The sequence below is a fragment of the Tetrahymena thermophila genome (genome assembly GCF_000189635.1).
Source record: "Tetrahymena thermophila SB210 genomic scaffold scf_8254459, whole genome shotgun sequence".
NCBI lineage: Eukaryota > Ciliophora > Oligohymenophorea > Hymenostomatida > Tetrahymenidae > Tetrahymena > Tetrahymena thermophila.
This window is the reverse complement of record NW_002476236.1, coordinates 91068-116730: the sequence shown is the minus strand read 5'-3', so window position 1 is coordinate 116730 and position 25663 is coordinate 91068. Positions and strand designations below refer to the sequence as shown.

Genomic DNA, 25663 nt, shown 5'->3' with positions numbered 1-25663 from the left:
CTAATTAATAAATTAATTAATACACTAATAAAGGTCAATATAATTTGAAATATAGATAACATTTATCTTAATAATTTTATTAAAAATTTAATTGAAAATAAAATTATTAATCAACATCCATAAATAATTGTATCATGCTTAAGTGTACCCTTGTTCAGTATATTATTACTGTTATTGTTGTTATTATGGTTATTGTTATTGTTATTAGAATTGTTGTGATTAAGTTATTTATTATTATTAATTTTATTAAATATTATGCAATTCAACATACCTAGACATATCTGATTAGTTATAAAGTGGGGATTAAAGCTAGTGCTCTTGTAAATACTATATCTATGATTTAGATTGCTATTTCATTTTATATAGACTATAACCAAGCAGAGCAGTTACTATAGCTAATACTACTGTAATTATTGCTAAAAATTAAATTAGAGTTTCCCTATCGTCTATAACACTTTTATCGCTTACTATACCGCAAAGATCTTCGTAAACCCCTGAGCTAAATTATAATCTTGAAATAAATTCTTAGAGCTCACATTTAGTTGATTATTACTCACAAAGAAAGACATATTAATTATTATATTTTACCATCACATAGTACTAAGTAGGGTCAGCTGCTGATTAGTAAAGCTCGTATATGATAGTAGATGCAAATCTTGGACTATCTACACAATTTAATGATGTACTTGGCTTATTTTGGTATTTTTACCATTAACATTCATGATTTGACATATTGAGCTGTAATATTTATCTACTAAGAGTGCTATCATGTCCTGATAAGACTATATATTTAAGTGTAGAGTTATTGTTTATCTTATTTTAAAATTATTGGATTATAAAATTAAATCCATTTGAGGCCAATGCTTTAGCAACTGGTCCTGTTTGGTAAACGAACCATGAAATAGCTCTCAATATGTTTATTTTGTTAATCTAATCGTAGGTAAGCTATGGTGGAAGTTTTCTTTATTAATATATATCAGCAGTCATAACATCTTCGAAATTCATCAAATCTTATAAGTTGTTGATAGGCTCATTAATCATATCAGAAATTTATTGATACAAATCGTTGCATTCAGCATTTAAATTACTAATAAAGTCGCCATACTTATTAATATTTGATTACATTAGTTTATTATAGTTAGGGCAATATAGAGGTAAAATCGATCCTTACTAAGGGAGAGTATGGACTGGAAATACAGACATTCCATAAGGTAATGCATATCCTCCATCAACAGGGTAAAATATAGCGTTTTAATAAGGAGTCTGAAGTAGAGTTTAGTTTGTAACACTAATATTATAGCCAGTACCTGGTGGGTAAAGAGCTTTTTATAAAATTAAAATCTTTTTCATTTTTTGATTTTTGATAAAACTAACTAATTAATGTTGTATATTTTATTTGAGAAAGATAAACTACCTGTAAGATGGGCATAAGAACTCATTATTGTTCTGTTAACATCTGTTGAATAGACTAATATTTCTGTATGGTTAAAGTAGGGTCTAAGGAATTTTCTGTTTTAAACGTATTCTGCTCTAATTTGAGATCCTAACTAATACTATTAGAAAATTCCTACGTCTGTTAATTCACCTGCCATATATGTTTACTATTAATAGTCATAAGAGTTTTTTAGAGGACCTCTTGCGCCATGTCTAAAGTGCTCTATTACTAGAAGCAGCTTATCTTAGCTCAAAACTATTTCTTAAAGGAGAGATATTAACAATAAAAAGTTATAAATCGCTTAAATTTTCATTTGTGAATTGTTAATTTTACTTTAAAATAAAATTTAAGAATTTAATTTTTTTACTGATAGCGAAACTATCTTTTATCTTAAAAAAATTGTAAAAAAATACAACAACACTATCACCACCTAAGATATTAATTTATAATCAAGTCTCAACTCATCAAAAAATTAGATAGTAAAAAATTTAATTTTCTTTAAAATTTAATATCTTAGATCAGAAAAAGAGTATCTAAATAAATATTAACAAACAAATTATTGCTTTTAAAAAATATTATTTATTACAAATTTATATAATTAAGATTTTTTTCTTTATAACAAGATTAATCTTATTCGCCGTTTTTAAATTAAATATTTATTAACTAAAAAGATATTTTTTTATATTAGAATTACCTTTTTAAAAATTATCTACACAACAAACAATTAATAAATTAAAAAAAATTAAACTAATACTTCAAATTATATAAATTTAATTTAAAATTAAACAAAAGGGTTTTATGTTTCCTAATAATAATTTATAAAAAATAGTTAAAGGTATTTTATTTTACAAGGTAAGAATCTTTTTTTAATTCAATTTTTTATAATTTAATTCATTGCATGACACAACAATCAAAAATATTTTTAAATTTTATTTTATTATTAAAATGAAAATTTTGTTTTTTAATAAATAATCTAAATAATTTCTACAAAAATTCAGCATTTTTATTAAATTATTAAGCACAGATAGAAGGATGACTGTTATTCGTTTTTTCATCAAATTGCAATATAAATTTCTAATTTTACTTTAAAATAAAAGATTTAAATTAATTATTTTGAATATGTGTTTTTAAAATGTTTACTTCTTTTAATTACTAGATAGCTAATATTTCTTTAAAATTTTAATTGTTGCAAAAAATTTAAGAGTAAAAGTAATTTTTTCTAATTCATTTATTTATTTATTTTTTATAATCATTTAAGAAAAGAAATGGAAGTCAAATTTAAGGAAATATTGTTGTAGATCTAAAATTACTATATCGAAGAGGAAGATAATATCCAAAGTTTTAATAAAATTAGGTTATTTGAATTTTTTATTTAAACTAAAAAAAAAGATTAATAAATATTATTATGTAATTACGAGAAAATATTAAGTAAATCATTTAAATTCTTTAAAATATTTTTGCTTTTGGATTCAACATAATTTTTAGAAACAGAATTTTACATGCGAATTTTACATAATTTTTAAGTGTAATTTAAAAGATGTAGGTATTATAAATTTACAAATTTACACCAAATTGGTCAGAAATAAATTAAAATAAAAATTTTGGCTGATTATTTTAGTATATTTACATATTTATTTCTTAGCGGCTTAACTTTGTTAAATTTATATCCTCAAAATTTTCCCAACAAGTTATTACTTAAATAATTTTAAACGAATCTATGATATGTAGCTATAAAAATACTTCTTTTATTTGAAATTGTTTTAATAAATTTCATATTACAAAATATTCTAGATAAATATTTCATAATTATTTTAATTTGTTAAATTTACAGAAATTGATAAATATATAACTGGCTTTCGTTTGATTTGAAGATATATGATCTTATTAACTTGAAAATATGAACATTATTACCACTTAAGAAAGAATTGGGAAGATATATGTGAAAATTAATGAGATAGTACCTAATATAAACATAGTGATATGAAAAATAACATTTGATGTTAAGCAAAATAAAAAATGCAAAATAAATAAATAAAATTTAAAATATGCTTATGGCACGTAAAAGTATAGTAGATAGAATTCAAAAATTGCAGATGAAAGATAGGATTTATAAAAACTGAAATGCAATTTAAGTAAAAAAGAAAAAAATAATTATGTAAGATTTGAACTGTAAATTATAAATGTGATGCAATAATTAAGTTAAATTTATAAGCATTTAATAAAATATCTTTGATAACGAATTAAATTGGTCTAAATTGATGAATATTACGATTTATTAGTGTAGATTTTTAATTATCAAAAATTTTAGAAAAATGTTTCTTTCGAAAAATGACGCAATATTTATTCTATTTTTAAGATAATTTAAAAATTATTTCTTGCAGCCTTATATTTACACTTAAAAATATAAATCCTTCTTCAACAGATTTCATAAATTTTACACTTATCCATGTTTATATGGTTTTTACTCACCTACACTTTACTTTCTATTAAAATTATAGATATATTTTGGATTCAAATATTGATTTCTAAAATCTTTCATTTTAAGCTGAATTTTTACTAAAAAATTGTTATCCTAACAGGTTTCTCGGTTTGCTAAGTAATAAGATAATACTACCTTTATATTTTATACATTTTTTCCTATTACTGATATTACAAATAGGACTTATCACGCAGTAAGATAGACACTTAACTAAAAAACATTTGTTAATTCATGAAGAATTTAAAAAAAAAGAAAATCAAGGATTATTTTATCTTGATAAAATTATGTGCTTTCTTCTTAAAATATAATTATAATTAAATGCCCAGCTTACTATTGCTAATGTATCAAATCTATTCGCTGTTTATTGGTTGATTGATTGATTAATTGAATGTTATAAACGAAGATTCTAAAAGACCTTTAATAGAATAGTTAAAGAATATACATATCTTTTTAATTATTAAATTAAATTTTGTATAAAATAAGCATTTACTTTATATTTAAAAATCTAACAATTGCTTCAAGAAGATAAGATAGAACGATCTATGTGTGATATGTGTGTCCCTTTATATCTGGTAAATCAATAAAATTTGTATTATTAATTAATAAAGAATAAAATAAAAAATAAAGGAAAAAAATAAGTAAAATAATCTTATTAAAAATATATCATCAAAAAATGAGATCTATCAACTAACTTCTTAAGCAAGCTAGCTTATCCCAAAAGAGCCAATACAACTTTAGTCAAACCAACTTAAAGAAGGTTATTGCTGAAATTATTCCTCAAAAGCAAGCTGAATTAAAGGAAGTCAAGGAAAAGTATGGTGATAAGGTTGTTGGTTAATACACTGTCAAGTAAGTCATCGGTGGTATGAGAGGTATGAAGGGTCTTATGAGTGATCTCTCTCGTTGCGACCCCTATCAAGGTATTATTTTCAGAGGCTACACTATTCCTCAACTTAAGGAATTCTTGCCTAAGGCTGATCCTAAGGCTGCTGACTAAGCCAACTAAGAACCTTTACCTGAAGGTATTTTCTGGTTATTAATGACCGGTTAATTACCCACCCACGCTTAAGTCGATGCTCTTAAGCACGAATGGTAAAACAGAGGTACCGTCAACTAAGACTGTGTCAACTTCATTTTGAACTTACCCAAGGACCTCCACTCCATGACCATGCTCTCTATGGCCCTCCTTTACCTCCAAAAGGATTCTAAGTTCGCTAAGCTTTACGACGAAGGTAAGATCTCCAAGAAAGATTACTGGGAGCCCTTCTACGAAGATTCCATGGACCTTATTGCTAAGATCCCCAGAGTTGCTGCTATTATCTACAGACATAAATACAGAGTAAAATTAATAGAATTTTTGTTTCTTAGCTTTATATTTAAATCTACTTTTAGAAATATCTAACAATATGCTTTTTATCTTCTAATGAATTCAATAAAAAACTAATTTTAAGCATGTTAGTTTTTGAAATCGTTTTTAAAATACAATAGAATTTTTTTTCTTCTAGTGCTACCCTACACTGATTTACTGATAGCTATTTATATAAGCATCTTAATTTTAACTGTATTAACAAAATTTCATTTATATTATAGGATTCCAAGTTAATTGACTCTGATTCTAAGTTAGATTGGGCTGGTAACTACGCTCATATGATGGGTTTCGAATAACACGTCGTTAAGGAATGTATTAGAGGTTATTTGAGCATCCACTGTGATCACGAAGGTGGTAATGTTTCTGCCCATACTACTCACTTGGTCGGTTCTGCTCTTTCTGATCCTTATCTTTCTTACTCTGCTGGTGTTAACGGTCTTGCCGGTCCCCTCCACGGTCTTGCTAACTAAGAAGTCCTTAAGTGGTTACTCTAATTCATTGAAGAAAAGGGTACCAAGGTTTCTGACAAGGACATTGAAGACTACGTTGATCACGTTATTTCTTCTGGAAGAGTCGTTCCTGGTAAATTTGAATTTAAATTATATTATTTATAAATAGCAATCAATCATCATTGTCATAAAAATCGCAAGTTAAGTTAAAAATATAAGCAAAATTTAATATTTTTTATAGAAAGAGTTTAGCTATTAAAGAAATAGCAAAGATAAGATTTAGATAAATAAGCACTTCAATAGTATTAGCACAAAATAAAACTACTTATTAAGCACAGTTAATCATAAAATTAAAAATAAAAATTATTTACAACAAATATTTAGTAGACTTACCTCACATATTAAGATAAATAAATTATCTCGAAAACATCAAGAATCTTAAATAAAGATTAATAAAAGCAATCAATCACTTGCCAGAATTTTCTGATCACAATTTATATTAAAATAATAAAGAAATAAATAAATAATGGAAGGAAATATAATTCATAAATAAATTAAGTATTTATGAAAAAATTAAAAAAAAAAATTATTCTTAACATCACATCAATTAAGACTTTCCAGTTTGATAAAAAACATAAACGGCATAATATTATTTGATGATTGATTATTACGATAATAGCATAAGCTTATAAAATTTCATACTTTTTAAACACTTTTATAATACAATTCCTAAATTGTTATTACTAAACAATAGGTTACGGACACGCTGTCTTGAGAGATACCGATCCTAGATTCCACCATTAAGTCGATTTCTCCAAGTTCCACTTGAAGGATGACTAAATGATCAAATTATTACATTAATGTGCTGATGTTATCCCCAAGAAATTATTAACTTACAAGAAGATTGCTAATCCTTATCCCAATGTTGATTGCCACTCTGGTGTTTTATTATACTCTTTGGGCTTAACTGAATATCAATATTACACTGTTGTCTTCGCCGTTTCTAGAGCTCTTGGTTGTATGGCTAACCTCATCTGGTCTAGAGCTTTCGGTTTACCCATTGAAAGACCTGGCTCTGCTGATCTTAAGTGGTTCCACGACAAGTACAGAGAATGAACAAATTGAACTATAAATTATTACTACTCTAATATTATTTTCGTCGATATAAATTTCTAATTAGTCTTTAATAAAAGTTGTATCAATTCAACTAATATCAAAGCTTTATAATATTTTGTGTCAGTATCAAATGAGAAATATTAAAAGTTTTGACGATTTAATAAATAATTAATTTTTCAATTTCTTAGCATAAAAATCTCTTTTTTAAATCTAAAAAAATATCTTTAAAATTTGAAATAAAATTATCATTTTATAATTAACTGCTATTCAATGCAATATATTGATAAAATTTATTTTAAATATTCACAAATAGTTTAGTGAAACTTTGAATTTTTAATTAATTGATAAAAATTAAATTATTTATAAGCAATTAATTCTTTATATTATTAGAGATTAAATTTACAAAATGATATTGATTGATGAAATATAATTTGATAATTGGCTATTTCATTAAAGCAAAAGTTTGATAAAAGTAAATAAATTATTCTTTAATTGTCACATTCTATTTAAAAATAAGCTTTTCTATTTTGCTTAGTTAATAAATTTACTAAAAGCAATAATTTTAATAAATTTTGAAAATTTCAAAATGAAGATTTGTCTATAATAAATTATTTTAAAATTAAAATTTATCTATTTTTAGTTTTTGTTATTCTAATTTTGAAAAAAAATTGTCAAGCATTTATGCTAAAATCCTTTTTGAATGGTTATCTTTAGAAAGTATTAAGATGTATTTCATTCATTTAATTAAATCATAGAAAAATAATTCAAAATTTATCAAAATCTTAAACTGAAATTTCGGAAGATAGTCTTCACAGTTTGTTTCTTGATAATGTTAAAATTTAAATTTTAGGTAAAATTTAGAATTATTGATTTATCTTAATATTTAAATAAGATTAGATTGAATGTGGGATTAAACGCTTCCAATCAAGATTTTTAATATCTAGTTAAAAGTAATCAAAAAAAAAAATTTATTCCATCACTCAATTTATTAATCTATGAGCTAAAACCTTGTAAAATTATAATTAAAAAATCATTTAAATTTCTAATTAATTATTCATTAAATTAACAATTAAATTTTTAGATAGCTTTTTAATAATTTAAAAAGATCAAACGATATTTTTTCTTCACAAATAACTCACAAAACAATAATACATTAACTAAAAAGATAATAAATATAGCTTTAAACCTAGCTAACTAGAGATGAACTAGCTGTAATATAATTAAAATAACGATTATCAATAAAATGGAGATATATTTAATCAGATTTAAAGACCTAAACCTACCTAAGAGTATGAAATTTATAAACGCTTAAAGTTATTAGGTGAAGGCTCATTTGGTAAAGCATACTTAGTTGAAAGTTAAAGCGATAAAAGTAAGTGGGTTATAAAATAAATTTCTCTTGATGCTATGAGCCCAGAAGAAAAAAAGGAGAGCTATAAGGAAGCTAAGATTTTAGAATAGCTTAATCACCCAAATATTGTTAAATTCAAAGAAATTTATAAAACTAAAAGTGGAAAGCTTTGCATTGTAATGGAATATGCTGATGGTAGTTTTTTTTAACTTAAATTTAAAAAAAAAAATATATTTTTTAAAGATGAAAACTAAAAATTAAAGTTAAAGTTAAATACTTTTTTATTAAAATTATTTTTGTTCATAGGTGGCGATCTTTCTTAAAAAATCTAGAAGTAAAGAGGTAAATATTTCAAAGAAGAGTAGATTTTAGATTGGTTCACTTAGATTTGCTTAGCTATGAAGCACGTTCATGATAGGTATTTAATATTTTTTAGCAAATAAGATTAAAATTTTAAAACATTTTATTCAGTTTTTATAAATTAATTTTGTAGTTTTAACTTTAATGTTTAAAGAATATGACAAAGAAAAATTTCATTTTAAAACAAAATTTTATAAAATAGAAAAATTCTTCATAGAGATTTGAAGGGTTAGAATATTTTTTTAACGTCTTAAAATATTTGTAAACTTGGAGATTTTGGTATTGCAAGAGTCTTAAACAAAACATTTGAAAAAGCTAAGACGATGGTCGGTACTCCTTATTATTTATCTCCTGAGATTATCAATAGTGTTCCTTATTCTTACAAAAGTGATGTATGGTCTATTGGAGTAGTTCTATATGAGATGTGTTGTCTTAGACCACCATTCCAAGGTGAGAGTTTGCAAAATCTAGCATTAAATATTGTGAAAGGATAGTATTAGCCTATCCCTAATATATATTCATAAGATCTTAAAAAATTAGTCTCTAATTTACTTCAAAATAGGCCTGAAAGCCGTTATTCAATTTAACAAATTCTTGGTTTGCCTTTTATCAGAAACCGTATTAAAAATTTCTTGAGTGAAACTATAAAAGCAAATGAATTCTCTCATACTATCTTGCATAACTAAGTAATAATTATTTTGTTTTTTTAATTTATAAATTAAAATTACTTTATACCAATAGAAAATTATTATCGATGATGATTTCAAGAATATCAAAAATGTCTAAGGTCCTCCACCACCTTCAGTTGCATACCAAATGAAAGAATAGCAGAGAAATGCTCAGGAGAAGCAAGATTAATAATAATAATAAAAAGTACTGCCAAGTATTGAGCCAAAATAAGCAGCTTAGAAGGCACCTCAAAACTAGAAGCAAAATTAAATAGAAAAATAATAAATAAGACCCTAAACTCCAGTCAGCAATCAAGTAAGACCTATAAATGGAAAGATTCCCATTTAGAATTAATAGTATTAAGCATAAAATTAAAGACCTTCAAATATTGATGTTGGACCATAAAATTATCCATATGGTAAAATACCTAACAGTTAATAATAAACTCCAATCGGAAAAGAAAATAGTTCAGATAATAAAAAAATCGTAAGATAGCCTTCGAAAAATAATATTGTAAATGTAAAATATAATTCTGTTCCAACTGAGTAAGAAGAAAAAATAAGCTAATAACCCTCAAAATAAACACCACCTTTACCTCCATAACCATAATTAAAGCAAAATCCTTCATAATAGAAATTTTAAAAAGCTCCTTAGAAGCCAGTTGTATAAAAACTTTAAAGACCTTCCACTGCAGTTCCATAAAATCCTTAAAGATAGATAATGACTCCCAAATCATAACCTGGAAGTAAACCTTTTTATCCTCCAAAACCAATTGACCGCAAATAAAGTGCTGGATAGATTCTAGTTTCTAATTAGGTCTCAAAAGGTGACTAAAATAATAAACCCCCTATTTCAAATAATAGACCAATCACTGCCCATAATAGAAATTCTACACCTTAAAGAATATCAAATACTCCACCTGTATAACTTTAAAGAAATGTGAGATAAGAAATAAGTCAAAAAAGGCAAGATATCTTAAATAAAGTAAAAGATGCATAAGAGTAAAAGAAGAAAAAATTAGAAGATCTTAAAAAAGCTAAAATGGAAGCAAGTCTAAAATCAAAAGAAGAAAGAGAACAAGTTCGTTAAAATATGTATAAAGATATAAAGCAAAAGGTAATTTATTTTCTTACTAAATACACTAAATTGAATTCAATAATTTATGTAATAATAGAGATAAGGTTCAAAGCCATCACAAAATGTTTAACAAGTTCAATAGCAACAGTAATAAAATAAAAAAGAAGAAATACAAATAGAATGGATGGGAACACTTAAGCCAGACTAACCACCTGAAAGACCTAAATACATTGATTAAAAGTTAGAAGAATAAAAAATAGCTGCTGAGAAATATAACTAAGAAATGGCTTTGAGAAAAAAGAAAGAAGAAGAAATAGAAAAGCAAAAATAACTTTAAGAATAAATGTATGAAGAAAACAAAAGGGAGAGAGAAAAAAAGCAAAGAGAGCTATTTTTAATGGACATGCAGGAAAACTCAAATCCTTAAAATTATCCATAAAAAGGTTTTGCACATAGAAATGTAGCACCTCAAAATAGACAAGAAATAGAGTATACATAGATGTTAGAAGAAATGAAATCTTTGGTATTTTCTAATCTTTTTTATTTATGATAGATAAATAACTTTATTTTTATAAAAGATTGATGAACCTCCTTGTACAGAAGACAACACTACTAATGATTCAGATTAACAATAAAACATAAATTAAAATTTGAATTTTGAAGATGTAGATAGAGATGACTATGATGACTAATTTGATAACAATGAAAGTCAAGGAAATACTAATTAAAAGTAAAAAAATAACAATATTTAATAACAATAAGATGAAGAAGAATATATATACACTCTTCCAAATAACAAATAATCAATAAATGTAATTTTTTAATCGTATAATAAATAAACTTGTTAATATTATAATCTAAATAAATAGGCAATTAAAGAAAATTATGTTAAATAAATTGGTAAAGAAAACTTACAAAAGCTGTAATAGGCAATTAAAAGTGAAGTAATAAATTTTATAAAATTTTTTTAAATTAAAAACTAAATCCATTATATTAATTTACCTCACTTTTATTAAAAATTTTATTATTTTAAATAGATCAAAAAGAATAGAAAATTTGTTGACTTGAGTCCTTCTGACAAAATAAAAATTTTAAAGTAACAAGTCCCTTCTATCAAATTCGATAAAGTGGATTTGAAAATAAACTAGCTTGTTGATATAGTTTAAATAGAGAATTCATGATTAATTTAATGATTTTAATTACTAAATATAAAATTAATTAATAGGTTTTCCTATTTGAAAAACAAAACAAATATCAAAAATAAATAAATTATGTAAAAATAAAGTAATTAATATTAAAAGAAACTTAATTTACTATTGATCAATTTAATATATAATTAATAAATAATCAAAGATATGTTTAAATATATTTATATGTAATATTATCTATTTCCTTATGTAAAAAGTTTTATTAATTTTAATTGTTGAAATGTATTTATTTATTATCAATACTTAAAATATTACATACTGCTTTCAGGAATGTTGATGTAGTTAAAATTATTAAAAATAATTTATTTAATAAAATCAAATTCAGATTTATTCAAATTAAAAAGCTTGAAACAGCTCTTCAATTCAAAAACTCAATGTTTATTTAATCTTAAATTGAAAACAGAATAATATATTTTTAATCATCTATTTGATTAAATATCTAATTGAATAAAGAAAGCTACTTTTAAAATAAAAACTTTTCTCTTTAAATTCCAATATATCTTTTAGAGTAAAATTTTTATTTAAAATACATTTAATTACTTCTTATGTACACAAATTAAGGATAATTACAAATAATATTACCTAAAAATTAAAATTCTAAGAATCTAAAATTGATAAATATATTTGTAATTAATTGAATTGATTTTTAATACTTTCTTTTCTAAATATTTTCATTTCGAATATTAAACTATTTAAAATGAATTTTTTAATTAATAAATTTAATATGAGGCAATTGCATAAATATATTTTACTTTCACAAAAACATTAAAAATCATAAAATTTAATTACTTATTATTTATGTTAAATATTAAATTTACAATTTTTAAAAAATAAGATCTTTTATTATTATAATCTAATTTAATAAATTTAGTAAGGCAAAATATAATAAATAATTTTACCTTTTAAATTAAAACACTAAAAATTATTATTTATTTATTTATTTATTTGTTTGTTTGTTTACTTTGAAAATAAAATTTGAATTAAACAATTTTTAAAAAAATTATTATTAAATATTTTTATAAACTATCGATTCGCGTTAAAAATAAATAACTTAAATTTTCAAAATCTTTGAAATTTTTAAATTTAATGATTTATAGAAAATGGATTATTTTTATATTTGAAAATGTGAAACAAATTACTTTTAAGTTTGTTTTCTCTAAAAATGATAAGAAATAGAGCAAATTGTTAACAACCTTTGAAAACTCTTAAATTTTAAAATCATTTACATATAATATAAAATACTTTCAGTTAAATATATTTTAATAGAGGGGTTTATTATCTCCACCTTTAGATTGTTAACCTTAAAAATTTGAAGTATCATTATCATTTAAATCATCTGCAAATTAAGTTTTTCCAAGCTTTTATGAAACTGTATTATTTTAGGATTCTTAAACCAAATCTTTTGTTACCATTTTTTTAACGCCATACACTATACCCTTTATTTTCAAAAACAATTATCAATATATTTTTATTAACATTAGTATAAATTTTTACATATAAAAGAGGTAGATCTCTTGTGTTTTTATCTTCGATGATTTTAAGTTTTTTAGCTATAAAATTACGATCAAATGGAGGCTACTAGGGTTATCCAGTTTCAGGAATAAATACAGACAGTGCGTGATTATAATTATTAAATTCCATATATTCTCTAATTAATTCATTTATAATCATATTTTCTGAGGAAACAGGAGCCTTTTCAGTTCCTTGATCATTCAATGTATTAAATATTTCTGCTCTAATTTTAGCTCTTATTTTAGTAAGAACACCTTTCTCTTCAAGAGTCTCTTTAAGGACATCTTTTAATTCGTTAACTGAAGCCATCCTATTATTTTTGCTATATTCTTATAATTTTTAGTTTTTTATTATTAATGATAATTATTTTTTGAAATTAGTTTTTAAAAATCAAATTATATTTAATGAATAATTTATTGATCTTATATTTTAAATTTCTGAATAGACCTATCAAAAAAGAGATCTAATTACCTTCTTAGATATTTTGATAAAACTAAAAAATTTAATTAAATTATAGTATTTTAAAATTAATTATATTATTAAAAGACATTTAAGATATCTGATTTATAATTTTAAATAATATCTTTGATTCTTAGCAGTATTTTCATCATATTTAATATATGGCACAAACAAAATGGAAATAACTTAAATAAAATAAATAATTAGATCTTCATTATTGAAAGATTTCATAATAAATATTTTAATCTAAGAAAAGATTTGCTTGCAAATTGATGTCTATGTGGATACTCATCATTTGAAGAAATACCCATAACTAATTAAATAATTAATTAACTATATCATTATCAATAATTAATGATTATTTTGATTGATATTTAGTATATTAGAAACCATATTTTAAAGAAATAAAGAAGAAAAAAGATAAGAATAAGAAAGAAGAAAATAAGGGAAATCTTGCTAACAATTTATAAATAAATTAATCCCTTGTTAATAACAAAAAAATAAAAAAGACAAGAAGGAAATTAAAGAAAAAAAAGAAAGAAAAAAGGAAATAAATAAATAATTTAATAAAGAATCTAAAAGAAAAACAAAAAAGATAAAATCAAAATGAATCCTATTCAAAAGGCCTGGCTTAAGATTTTGGAACCTGTCTCTTATGTTATCAATGAAAAGATGGCCAAGAGAACCGGTAATGAATTAAACTTTTTATAATAGAAAAAAGTGATATAAAAATTAGAAATTTATAGCATAGCGCAGAACGTATTTAATAAACTGAATAGCAATAAGACTATTTAGATAGATATCAAATTATTAGCTTCCATTTTATGTTGACTAATAAAAATAAATCATTAGCTCTTTATCAGTGAAAATAAAATATTTTACTTATAAAATATAAGAAATAAAATTTAAATTCGTTACAATCTAATTATAGCTCAAGCAAAAGCGCTTATCTCTTATTTTTTAAATTTATTTTTCTTTTATTTCATAATAGGTATTATTGGTAAGCTTGGTAGATTCTTTGCTATTGGACCTAGAGAATATGGTGTCCATCCTATTAACAGAATGTTCATTTTCATGAACAGAAAATATATGGCTTTCTAAGCTGTTGCTCTTCATAGATATTCTTTCGTCAAGTAAAGAATATTTTTCAATTTTACATTAGAAATAACAAAAGAAAGTTGAAGTTGGTTGGTGGATTAATTGATCGATTGATTACCTCCTTTTTTAAATAGCATATGATGAATACAAAAAAAACATAGCATTTAAATTATAAGAAAAATATAAAATTAAAAAAAGTTACTTACTGATAAAATTAAATACAAGCTAATTGGTTATAATATTAACATTCAAATTTAATTAAAAACAGGAGTTTAACTCATAATGGCTTCCATATGCTCAGAGTTTTCAGACATTTCGCTTTTGTTTTACCTGCAACTGTTTTGGCTGGTTTAGGTTTGTTCGTCTACTGGGGTGATGACAATAAATGTTACTCGTAATCCATACATTCATATATAAATAAATAAATTGAAATTACAAATATAAGATGACTAAAATACAAAAATGTTTGATATGCATACATAAATTTTAATAGATAAAGTATACTTAAAATTCTTTAATATAGAGTAATAGGCAAACAGCAATATAATTCATAATAAACAAATAAATAAAGATATATACATACGTATCTTTATCAAATTGCCAAAAAAATAAAGATATTTGAAAATGCATTTAATACTAAATTAAAAAGAATTTAAAAGATGTCTTTGATCTAAAATAATTATTTTATAAAACAGTCCTGATAGATTCCCCTACTTGAAAAAGAGAGCTGGTGACATGGCTTTACCTCTTAACTCTTTAAATCAAAGAACTTCAGCTCACTATATTGAAATTAATGCTATTTATGGTGCTGAAATGATGAAGAGAGTAAATAAATTTGAAACTTTTGAATGTATTTTCACAACATTTTATTAAAATTATTTTAATGAAAAAAGTATCACAAGGTCTGGGAAAACATTATTGAAGAAAGAAGTAAGGCAACTGATCAAGAAAAAAAAACTAGATATGCTCATCCTAGCTATTAATACAGCCCCTTACCAGTTGTTAGCATTCCTAACGTTCTCAACCCCTTGAACCTTTAATGATTTACTTTTTCGATTTATTGTACCTTTAAAATATTATATAGGTTAAATAAATAAAACTTGCAAAGTAAATTAAATAAAAAATAGTATTTTTAGACGTTATGTTATGTTTAATTTTCTGTTATAGGTTTGGAAAATATGACTATATCTTTGCAATATCCTTAAATCTCAAAATATTTATATTAATATAAAATTGTTGTTTTAATTACATTACATATTCATATAAAAAGGTTACTTTTTTATTTTTATATTAACCCATTTTTTCAATAAACAAAGCAATAAATAAATAAATTAAATATTTAATTAAAATCTACTTTAAAGCTTATTTAAAACATTTGTTTTAACAAAAATTTATAAAACCATAATTAAAATATGAAAATAATATTTGTAAGATTCATTCTAAAATGAATTATTAATCAAATGGAAGAATAATCAGAATCATCTGAATCAGATTCAATCAAATTAAATCTTGGCTTCTTTAAAATTGATCTCTATTACTATTGTTGTTGCTAGTTATATTATTATTATTATGGCTAAACTCCAGCTGGTGTATTTCTTTAGTATGTTTGAGCACTTTTGAAGAGGCTATCATTAATTTAATTCTAATAATTAATTTTAAAATTTTAATTAGCTACATTATCAAAAATTATTTAAATATACTTTTGATTGATTGTGAGCATTTTGTGAAATTGATGACTAGTGAACATGTGAAATTTCAAGATTTTTTTCATGTATAAGCTCTTTAACCTTTTCATCCATCTAATCTAATTATGTAGTTAAGTGCTTAATCACATTTTTATTTTTATTCAATTTATCATTTTATTTTTCAGTAAAAATTTTAAACTCTGTCAACCTTAACTACTGCTCATTATCTCTTTGACTTAGGTCTTAATTTTCTTTTCTTAATGAGATGATTTCTTGATTCAATTATTTAACTTTACTTTCTAGTCTATCAATATCCTATTTAAATTTAATTACAATTAATCTTAATTTTAATTTAAATTCAATAAAATTTTATTATGTTTAAATTATAATAATATGTAATTAATTTTAATCCAGAAATTTTAATTTAAACAACTTACAGTGTGCTAAACATCTGAAAGATATTGATTTTGTCTCTCAAGTTAGCTTATAAAACCCTTTTAGCCATAGTTTTCTTTATCAATTTGAAGTAAATCTTTCTTCAAATTTTCAATATAAATATTCTTTTCTTCTAACTCTGTCTCTAACATATGGATGCTAGCATCTTATTTTCTTAAGTGATGATTTAATCTTTCATTTTCATCTAATAATTTTTTTTTCTAAAAAAAAATTAAAAACATATTAATTAACTAAATAGTTTACTTCCTATTGATCGTTTGATGAATATTAAGCATTTTCTCTCTGTATATTTCTGACTCTCTTTAGTTCTTGTTATACACTTTCTCTTTTTTAAAAAATAAATTTGAATAAAAAAGAATATTTTATAAATAATTTTTACAGCTCTTCAGACAAGTCTTTAATTTATTAGTTTTTCTACATTTAGTCTCTTTAAATTTCTTCATTAAAAGTTTGTAATTTTTAATTTTCAATTTTAAGAATCTTTAAGTCTTGAGTTAGCTCTTAAACTCTTCTTTCCAAATCCTTAATTTCATTTTTAAGTCTAGCAGTTGCTTCCTTCTTTTTAATTAGCTCTTGATCTTTTTCTTCAACTATTTAGTTTCTTTCTTCTTAGAATCTTCTTTTAAGCTTATTTAATTTTACTTCAAGAGTCTATGCCCTATCTTCGGCTTCATCTATACGCTTTTCATATACAGCTTAAGCTAACTTCAATTCCTTACTTAAACTTTACTCTTCTTAATACATGATTTGAATATTATCATATCTTTTGTTGGATAATTCAAGATCTTCTTACAATTTTTTTAAAAGCCTTTCTTAATTATCAATTTAATAATCAAGGTTTTCATTTATTCTCTAAATATCTTAATTTCTGACTTTTTCATCTTCATATGCATTAGTCAAATCCTTAATTTATCTTACCATGCTATTTTTTTCTTCTTCATAAAAAACTCTTTATTAATAAATGTCTCTCTCAACTTTATCAATATTATCCCTAATATAAATTTGAAGGTAATTAACACAAATTATATATAATTTTATTTTTATTCGATAATTGATTACTTTAGCATCAAGCATTCTTCTTTCCTTCTTTACAATTTTATTTTCAAACGATCAATTAATTCTCTGAGTTCCTCATCATTTTTTTCAAGGAGCTCCTCTTTATCGATTTTAAGCTAAATAATCTCTCTATCGCGTTCAATTTATTCTTTTAACTACTCGTTTTGATCCTGAACATATTAAACTCTTGCATCTTTTTCTTTGATATCGTTTTCTAGATACTAAAGTTGATTCCTTAGCTCTACTTATTACTCTCTTAATTCTTTATTTTTTTGTTTTAATCTTTATCTTTTTTCTTAAATCAGAAAATCTTGATCAGCAAGCATTTCTTTTAATTGTCTTAAATTTCTGCTAGACCTAGAGTTAATATAAAATATTTTACAATCTATTTGAATTCCTCGAAACGTTCAAAAATTTAAATACAAAATAATGAAATTACCTCTCTGCATACTATTCTGCAGATTCCCCATTTCTACCTCCAACTTTGACTGTTCTACGACTAGCATCATTTTCGTTAATAACTTCTTCAATTTTATTAAGTATCTATTCTCTAAGCTCTTGCATACTTTTTTTACCTCCGTTTTAATTATTTTAATAGGTATAACTTTAATTAGCTCCTTCTTATAAATCACTTTGATTGTACGATTTTACTAAATCTTCTTATGAACCTGATCCTCTGAGCAAAGATTCCTTAGATTTATTGTATTAACTCATTAAAGTACCTAAATCATCGCTCATTTTTAATGCTCCGCTTGTTGGGCCTTGAAGAAAAATTATTTAATAATAAATAGTAATTAAAAATTTTACTTCTGTTTTATGCTAATTGGGCAGCATTTTTTTTTATTTGTTATAAAAAGTTAAGGGATTCTGCAATCTTAAACTATGCAGCCTCAAATTATTTTTATTACTCTGGAGGTAATTTGGAAATATCGTTTTAAATGCTTTAAAGCTCTTATTCTCTATCATGAGCCCAATCTTTAATCTCTTCCTCAGTCAGTCCATTTGTTTAATCAGTAAATGTGTAAATATCTTTCATTAAATTACTCAAATCTTATTATATTTCTTGGGCATTAGGATTTTCACCTCTAAGTCTTCTGAATTAATAAGTAGCATCTCTCATAGGTACATGTATTAATTCATTTTCATAATACTTTTTATTAAACTCATTTTAAGAGTTTCTAAAGGTTCCTGCTGCCTCACCTCCTTGTCCATTTACTCCACTGTTTCCTAAACTTCCTCTATAAATATTGCTTCCCTATTATAAATCTTGTGCAGATTTGTTATTAGGGCTTGCTAACTAATTAATCATATCCTAATCTTAGTTAAATGTATTAACATCTTCATAGTAATGGTCTATTCTTTCTTTAATTCCAGCACAGTACTATTTTAATTTTTATAATAAATTTTTTGAAATATCATATAAAAAACAAATTACCTGCAAGCAATCTACAGATTAACTTAGGTAATCATATGAACCTGAGATATTACAGATTAACACACAAGAATTATCTTTCCCTGAATTTAAGGAATCATTCAGCTAGGAAACTAGCTTAGAATTTGAATATGCAGGTACTTCCATGACATTTGCATCTTTGCGAGTAGCAATATCAGTAAGATAATCTCCTAGCACTACAAATTCTGGCAATTTTGCTTTACAAAAATCAGCACAATGCACGAAAGTTACTGTACTGAATAACCCTCCATTTGGTGCATTCATTATTCTATTTTTTGATTTACCTGTTTCATTACGATAGATTTAGAATTTGTAAATGATATGTAGTCTACGAATAGATTATTCTCCTTGTCCAATAGATTTCAATCTTTCTCTAGATTTCATATAATATTTACGGAACTCTCCAGAAAATGTCAGCTCAATTTCTTCTAATTCATCTTCATTAGGATCTTTTTGAAGTAAATCTACTATTTCATTGTTGTATATAGCATAAATGGAAAAAACAACTGTAACAGGTTTGTTTTTTTATGTTACTTTAGTTCCAGAACTTTATGATTATAATTCAGATAATTTTATCATATCATCAACAGCACGGGTTAAAATACCTTTTTCTGTTTATTCACCTCCCTTTATGGTAAATTTTTTTCCAGCTCTAAATTTATATTAAAAAAATAAAAATTTCATTCATCATCTTAATATTTTTGAAATAAATATTTAAAACAATAAATTAATATTAAACACAATTTTTAAAATTTATTTGAATTTTATTTTCATAAAAAAAGTGATTTATGTCAATAAAAAAATATTTTCTTATAAATTAAAAGCTTCAATTTGAATTTTAAAATTATTTTCGAGAGATTTTAATGTTAAGACAGATATTTTATTAAATATTTAAATTAAATTACTTTGCTGGGCCAACTACTATGAAAGTACTGCTGATGCCCTAAGACATAGCTTTTTAAACAAGATCTTAACATTAAAATTTGTAGATTTCCTCATTATTAATTTTATAGCTCATAGCATGATCAAATTTAAAAATATTTGCATTTTCTAGGATGGAATGACGATACTAAATTATATTCTTATCAGTTTTAACATATTCTTAAAGGAGTTATTTCTTTATTGGATTTCCACTGGCCGCAACATAAATAGGCTTAACTTACTTGCTAGAAGCAGTAAAAATGCAAACTTTACCATCTTTGTCAAGAGACGAATTTTGAGCCATGCCTTAATTTGCATTTGCAAGTATAGATTTAGGACTTCCCATTTATGTTTAAGCCATTGAAACGTTATCTCCAAAGTTTTTAACTGTGCCCATTTGAGATGTATTAGCTTGAATATTACTTATATTTTAAGCTTGCTATGGGGCATTAGAGTATGTCTCACTAATATTTTGCTACCTAATTCTAGCAACAACTTTTACTTTCTAAAGTTAGTCCATTTGAAGTTAAAATGTACAATTTTAAATGTGCCTTGCTAATTTATTTCACCCTATTTTTGTAATTACTTACTTTAAATGCAGATTGTAAATCTCTTTTATTTAAGAAACAAATCTTATTTTTCAGTATATTGTTAAATATTTTTATTGATTTTTGTATAGTTCTGTTAATAATATATCCTTTATCTATTAATAATTTTTGTTTATTTAACTTTTATTAATCAAATAAGTGTTACTTTTTTTTATTAAAATAATAATCTCATATCAATAAATTAATAATAAGATTTTTTCTCTTAAAATCACATAATTTTTGAATTTTATTTGAAATTTTTATTTATCAGCTCATGTTTTTTTCAATTGAAAAACAAGATAGCTATCCTAATTTAAATAGAGAATCTAATTAGAAATAAATAAATTAATGTTAACAATATCCAATCATATTCAAAAAATCTTGCAAATTAATTTTATTAATGAATAATTTAGCATAATTAAATTGTTTAAAATGTTCATTTGCCCAACCTTCAACTTGTAGACTGACTAGCTTATTTTCATATAATAAATTTTTTTTTAAAAATATTTTGCAAAATAATTTTAATTTAAATAATTTTTTATTTTAACTAAAAGTAAAATATTTATTTTTTAATCAATTTAGCTTTGACTAAAATTTAAATCTATCTTTTGAAAAATTGATAAATCTTTGATAAAAATAAATATATGAATAATATTTGGATTGACATGAAATAAAAATTATGATTAATTTTTGTATTCAAAGATTACACTAAAAAGGTCAGTTAATATTTGATATTTATATTTAATTTAATTTATAAGTCTGCGAATTATCTTGATTGAATTCTACAAAATTTAGTAGAAAATTTTCTGAAACCATAACAAATATAAGAATTAAAATATTTAAAAAGTCAAATCCAGTAAGATATTCACATTCCTACTAATATTTAAAATAAAATGGTAATTAATTGCTTTAAATTGATAATCTCAGTACCTAAAATATTTTATTTAATAAATAAAATTAAGGATTAAGTAAGTGGAACAAACCTTTTAATGCTAAAAATTGAAAAAGGGGATTTAAATGAAATTATTTAATGTATTTAGAAATATCCAAAATACATAAATTTAAAAAATAAAAGCGGTAACAGCGCCATAACAACTGCAATAAGACTTAATGATTTATCTATCCTTAAAATACTACTAGACAACAAAGCTGATGTTAATATACAAACCAAGGTTAGATATTATTCGCATATTAATATATAAAGTAAAAAATTCTTTTAAATATAGTCAAGCTAGACTCCTTTATATTTGGCCACCTTTAATAACTAAATTGAAGTAGTTAGTATTTTATTATAGTACAATGCAAATGTCAACATTTCTGATTAAGTAAATCTTTTAATTACTTTTATGAAAATAATTATTTTGATTTTTTGAAAAATAAAGAGAGGATGGAGTCCTTTGATGATAGCAGCTAATAAAGGGTTTATTGATATAATTTACTTGCTCCTAAATTCATTAAAATGTGATTTATTTCAAAAAAATTAAAGAGGAGAAACTGTTTTTGAATTGGCTAAAAATAAAGAAGTCTTAAATATTATAGTTGACAATTGTGGCTTTAAAGTAAGTGAAATAGAAGACTAATTAGGTAATAGTATTATGTGTGGGATAAGGACAAAACTAAATTGCAATAACAATAGTCTCTAAAATGCTTAAAAAACACTTTTTGATGCAGGTTCATTCTACTAAAAAGAAGTAAAAAGAGTATAAAGCACTTTCAAATCAATCTGTGAAAAAAACCATTCATAACTAAATAAACTTAGAAATGACTTAGCAAGCATATAAGGTGAAGTTATATAAAAAAAATCGTATTAAAAAGGAAAGCTACTACAAGAAAATAAAGAGATACTTAATTAATAAGATAATAATTATTCTAGCAAGTATCAGAACTAGTCTGTTAACTCGTATTAATCTAATTAAGCAAATAATAATATTCCATATGTAACATAGTTTAACTATGATAGTTAAAATTATTATTCTTAGAATAGCAATTAAGCCAAAATTGAAATTTAAAACGAAAGTTTAATTTTTAGTAAAGCAAATTCTAATAATATTACACCATCAAAAGGCAAATAATTAAGTATAAATAGCAATAGTAAATCTTAGATTAAAAAATATAGTGGAGGAGAAGATCAATCTACCTAAATAATTAGTTCTAATTCACAAAATAGGAATAATTTACCTCCTTCGTCTTAAACATAAAAAAATGCTGTTAGTCATTATGGATCAAACTAAAGTAATAACTTTAATATAAATAGCTCTTAAAAAAAGAGTAGTAATAAAATTAGCTCATTTATTGTAACAGATGATATACCAGACTCTTCATCAACTAAGAGTAACAAAAAAAATTTTGGGAACTCGAATGGAGGAAGGTTAGAATAAAGTATGGATGAATATTCTTAGTCTAACAATGACCAATAAATAACAGAAACAAGTAAATTTAAAGAACTAGAGGAAGATTTTTTAAAAAAGAGTAGTTCTGAATTAATAGAGTAATTTATTAGATAATTGATGAGCTAGATTAAATTTTTGATTCCTAACATACCAACAGAAAGCTACACTAAGTATGAATCAAGCATAACATACTTTATAGAACAGCTTATAAATAATCCTAATCTCTCCCATATTGAAAAAATTCTAGTTTTAATGCAATTTTAATCTTAAATATTAATCGAAATTATGCAAAATCAATAGAAAAACCATTAGTAAAAAACTATTCCTTAAACAACTAATTCCTCCTTTTAAAATATTAACTAAATCAGTAATACTTAAAGTTCTGATGAATAAAAATATTTGACCACTTCTGGTGATGCAACTGAGGATAATATTAAGAAAGTTGATTTTAATATAAATCTGAAATAGATCCCTTAAATTTCAACTGTGCAATAAAAAAAGTAATAAGTGCTTCTTGATATGATTAATTAAGAAAGTTCCCCCTCATTAAATGAAAACAGCAATAACTACTAAATTAATGTTAAGTAACCTTAATAATAGCAAGCTATTAAAGAAAAATATTACCAAATGGCTAAAAATAAACATTTTTAAATGGATGGAATAATTGAATAACCTACTCTCGAAATGATAGAAACTCCTAGTTAAAATTAGTCATAATCTAAAAAAATGTAATTCCCAAACAAAGATTCATATTAACAATATATTCATGAGAATGAGGTTAGCAAAAGAACAGAGGATTCAGCATCTAAAAATGAAGAACCTTCTATACCTACTATTTCTCCTCCTAGAAATATCTCAGAAGATGAAGATATTTTGAGTACCTTAAAGGATTCAAGTAAAAGCGATTTTTGTTAAAGTCAAACAAAATAATCGAACTAAAATTTTAAGTTGAATTTTTCAGATAAATAAAATAGAAAACAATTAATTTAGTAGGATAAAAACTCTGCTATGTTTTAAATTTTAGGAAATTAAAAATCAGAATAAAATTAATATTTGTTATAGTAAGACAATCATGACTATTAAATCAGTGAAAAGTTTAGTATTACAGATAATTTTTTAAACTTTAACGACAATGCAATAAGTTCAGCTGATATATTCCATCATGCTGAATATAATACTATAGAGTCATTTAACACTAACCCAAATCTCTTAACTTCTGATTAAAATAAAGAAACAAAATCTTTTATCGATGATACAAGACATGGTTTTGTAGTAGAGTATAAAATAAGTAATGAAAAATAAAATCAATTTGACGAAGATGATATGATCTTAGATTAAAATTTGTAAAGAGATGAATATGATGAAATTGCTGATTAGCTTAGCTAGACCAATTTAAACAAAAATCTATTTGATTAAGTTCATGTTTTTAATGGGAACAAGTGTTAAGTAGTTTAATCTGGATAGACCAGTAAAGCTTAAAGTGAAATTGATTATGAAATATCTCCAACAAATTCAAGCAGAGTTAATTAAGGAGTTTAGCAAATTTTCTCATAAAGAAACAATCAAAAAAATGAAAATCAAAATTAAGAAGGATATTTATATAATATACAGTAATTTGATTATAATTAATATGATTACACTTCTGACGAAGATAGCAATGAGCATTAAAACATTTAATATATTTCTCAAGCTTAAAATTCAGAAAGATAATCTAAAAACAAATTACATACTTCGAATGATACAATTTTAAATTAGGGAAAAAAATAGGAATAAGCAAGCAAAAAAACTCATTCAGACAATTAAAATTAATTTGAAAACGATTAAATTAATGAATAAACAGACAATTAAACCCTAAACTCAAACTTTTGTGGAGAAGACCTAAAATAAAATGATCAAAATAATATAGCATCTCATTCAAAATAACAAGGTATTTTATTTTTTTCTTCTATAAATTATAAACTTTTATTTTTTAATTTTTTAGTCAACATGCATCAAAGAAATATTTAAAAGCTATAAAAGATGAATGAAGCATTAAATGAAAAACTAAACTAAATATAACAAAATAGAGTTAACTTACAACTTAAAATGAAAAATAAAATCTGAAAAACTCTACTTTTAATAATTCAATAAAGAATTTTAAAATAATTGATAAATTAAATAGTAACAAAAAAATACTTTGATGTAAAGATTAAATTAAAATTTTTTTCTTCAAATTAATTGATTAATATTAAATAAAAATAAAATAATTTTGTAAATAAATTTAAGATAGTTAATTGTGTTGTATATAGTAAATATTATAAGTATCAATTTCAAATGAGTTATTTATTTTAGTTCATTCTTCTTGTTTTTTTTCATCCTAATAAATACATTTTTTTACTGCAAAATGTTAATCTTTTCATTTAATCTGGCTTTTACTTAAAAATTAAAAAAAAATTAACTTAATTAATCAATAAAATGATATAATTAAACTTTTAAAAAGTTGAGCATTTCATTCAAATAATTAAAAATTTTTTTAAAATTTAATTATTCACAA

General features: G+C 23.3%; 8 protein-coding genes across 8 annotated transcripts; 5 read left to right on the top strand and 3 right to left on the bottom strand. All coding sequences in view use genetic code 6, as the record gives it.

Moving 5' to 3' along the window:
• Nucleotides 1-132: 132 nt before the first annotated feature.
• Nucleotides 133-1907, bottom strand: TTHERM_00529800 (histidine phosphatase family (branch 2) protein; the record flags this gene model as incomplete). The annotated part of the gene is made up of 2 exons (XM_001032691.2): nucleotides 1415-1907; nucleotides 133-1322 (listed from the first exon to the last, which is right to left on the bottom strand). The coding sequence occupies exons 1-2, from the start codon at nucleotides 1746-1748 to the stop codon at nucleotides 133-135; spliced, it is 1524 nt and encodes a 507-aa protein (XP_001032691.1). The 5' UTR covers nucleotides 1749-1907.
• A 1974-nt stretch (nucleotides 1908-3881) lies between these two features.
• TTHERM_000529799 (transmembrane protein, putative) lies at nucleotides 3882-4286 on the top strand (the record flags this gene model as incomplete). Its single annotated transcript, XM_012799546.1, has 2 exons — nucleotides 3882-4031; nucleotides 4095-4286. The coding sequence occupies 2 exons, from the start codon at nucleotides 3882-3884 to the stop codon at nucleotides 4284-4286; spliced, it is 342 nt and encodes a 113-aa protein (XP_012655000.1).
• A 301-nt stretch (nucleotides 4287-4587) lies between these two features.
• Nucleotides 4588-6848, top strand: TTHERM_00529790 (citrate synthase I; the record flags this gene model as incomplete). Its single annotated transcript, XM_001032690.3, has 3 exons — nucleotides 4588-5253; nucleotides 5505-5865; nucleotides 6487-6848. The coding sequence occupies 3 exons, from the start codon at nucleotides 4588-4590 to the stop codon at nucleotides 6846-6848; spliced, it is 1389 nt and encodes a 462-aa protein (XP_001032690.2).
• A 1071-nt stretch (nucleotides 6849-7919) lies between these two features.
• TTHERM_00529780 (plant dual-specificity MAP kinase kinase family domain protein) lies at nucleotides 7920-11486 on the top strand (the record flags this gene model as incomplete). Its single annotated transcript, XM_001032689.3, has 8 exons — nucleotides 7920-8394; nucleotides 8506-8617; nucleotides 8762-9245; nucleotides 9301-10344; nucleotides 10403-10828; nucleotides 10884-11117; nucleotides 11175-11249; nucleotides 11343-11486. The coding sequence occupies exons 1-8, from the start codon at nucleotides 8049-8051 to the stop codon at nucleotides 11484-11486; spliced, it is 2865 nt and encodes a 954-aa protein (XP_001032689.2). The 5' UTR covers nucleotides 7920-8048.
• Nucleotides 11487-12757: 1271 nt separating this feature from the next.
• Nucleotides 12758-13334, bottom strand: TTHERM_00529770 (fop amine-terminal dimerization domain protein; the record flags this gene model as incomplete). The annotated part of the gene is made up of 2 exons (XM_001032688.3): nucleotides 12758-12949; nucleotides 13008-13334. The coding sequence occupies 2 exons, from the start codon at nucleotides 13332-13334 to the stop codon at nucleotides 12758-12760; spliced, it is 519 nt and encodes a 172-aa protein (XP_001032688.1).
• Nucleotides 13335-14090: 756 nt separating this feature from the next.
• Nucleotides 14091-15625, top strand: TTHERM_00529760 (transmembrane protein, putative; the record flags this gene model as incomplete). Its single annotated transcript, XM_001032687.3, has 5 exons — nucleotides 14091-14172; nucleotides 14476-14617; nucleotides 14851-14976; nucleotides 15278-15407; nucleotides 15476-15625. 5 exons carry the CDS (start codon nucleotides 14091-14093, stop codon nucleotides 15623-15625), a joined length of 630 nt encoding a protein of 209 aa, XP_001032687.2.
• Nucleotides 15626-16038: 413 nt separating this feature from the next.
• Nucleotides 16039-20673, bottom strand: TTHERM_00529750 (kinesin motor catalytic domain protein; the record flags this gene model as incomplete). Its single annotated transcript, XM_001032686.1, has 10 exons — nucleotides 16039-16224; nucleotides 16283-16582; nucleotides 16705-16923; nucleotides 16967-17048; nucleotides 17103-17714; nucleotides 17783-18136; nucleotides 18219-18540; nucleotides 18587-19160; nucleotides 19215-19884; nucleotides 20138-20673. The coding sequence occupies 10 exons, from the start codon at nucleotides 20671-20673 to the stop codon at nucleotides 16039-16041; spliced, it is 3855 nt and encodes a 1284-aa protein (XP_001032686.1).
• A 960-nt stretch (nucleotides 20674-21633) lies between these two features.
• TTHERM_00529740 (ankyrin domain protein) lies at nucleotides 21634-25233 on the top strand (the record flags this gene model as incomplete). Its single annotated transcript, XM_001032685.2, has 4 exons — nucleotides 21634-21636; nucleotides 21703-21912; nucleotides 21967-22065; nucleotides 22123-25233. 4 exons carry the CDS (start codon nucleotides 21634-21636, stop codon nucleotides 25231-25233), a joined length of 3423 nt encoding a protein of 1140 aa, XP_001032685.2.
• Nucleotides 25234-25663: the final 430 nt, after the last annotated feature.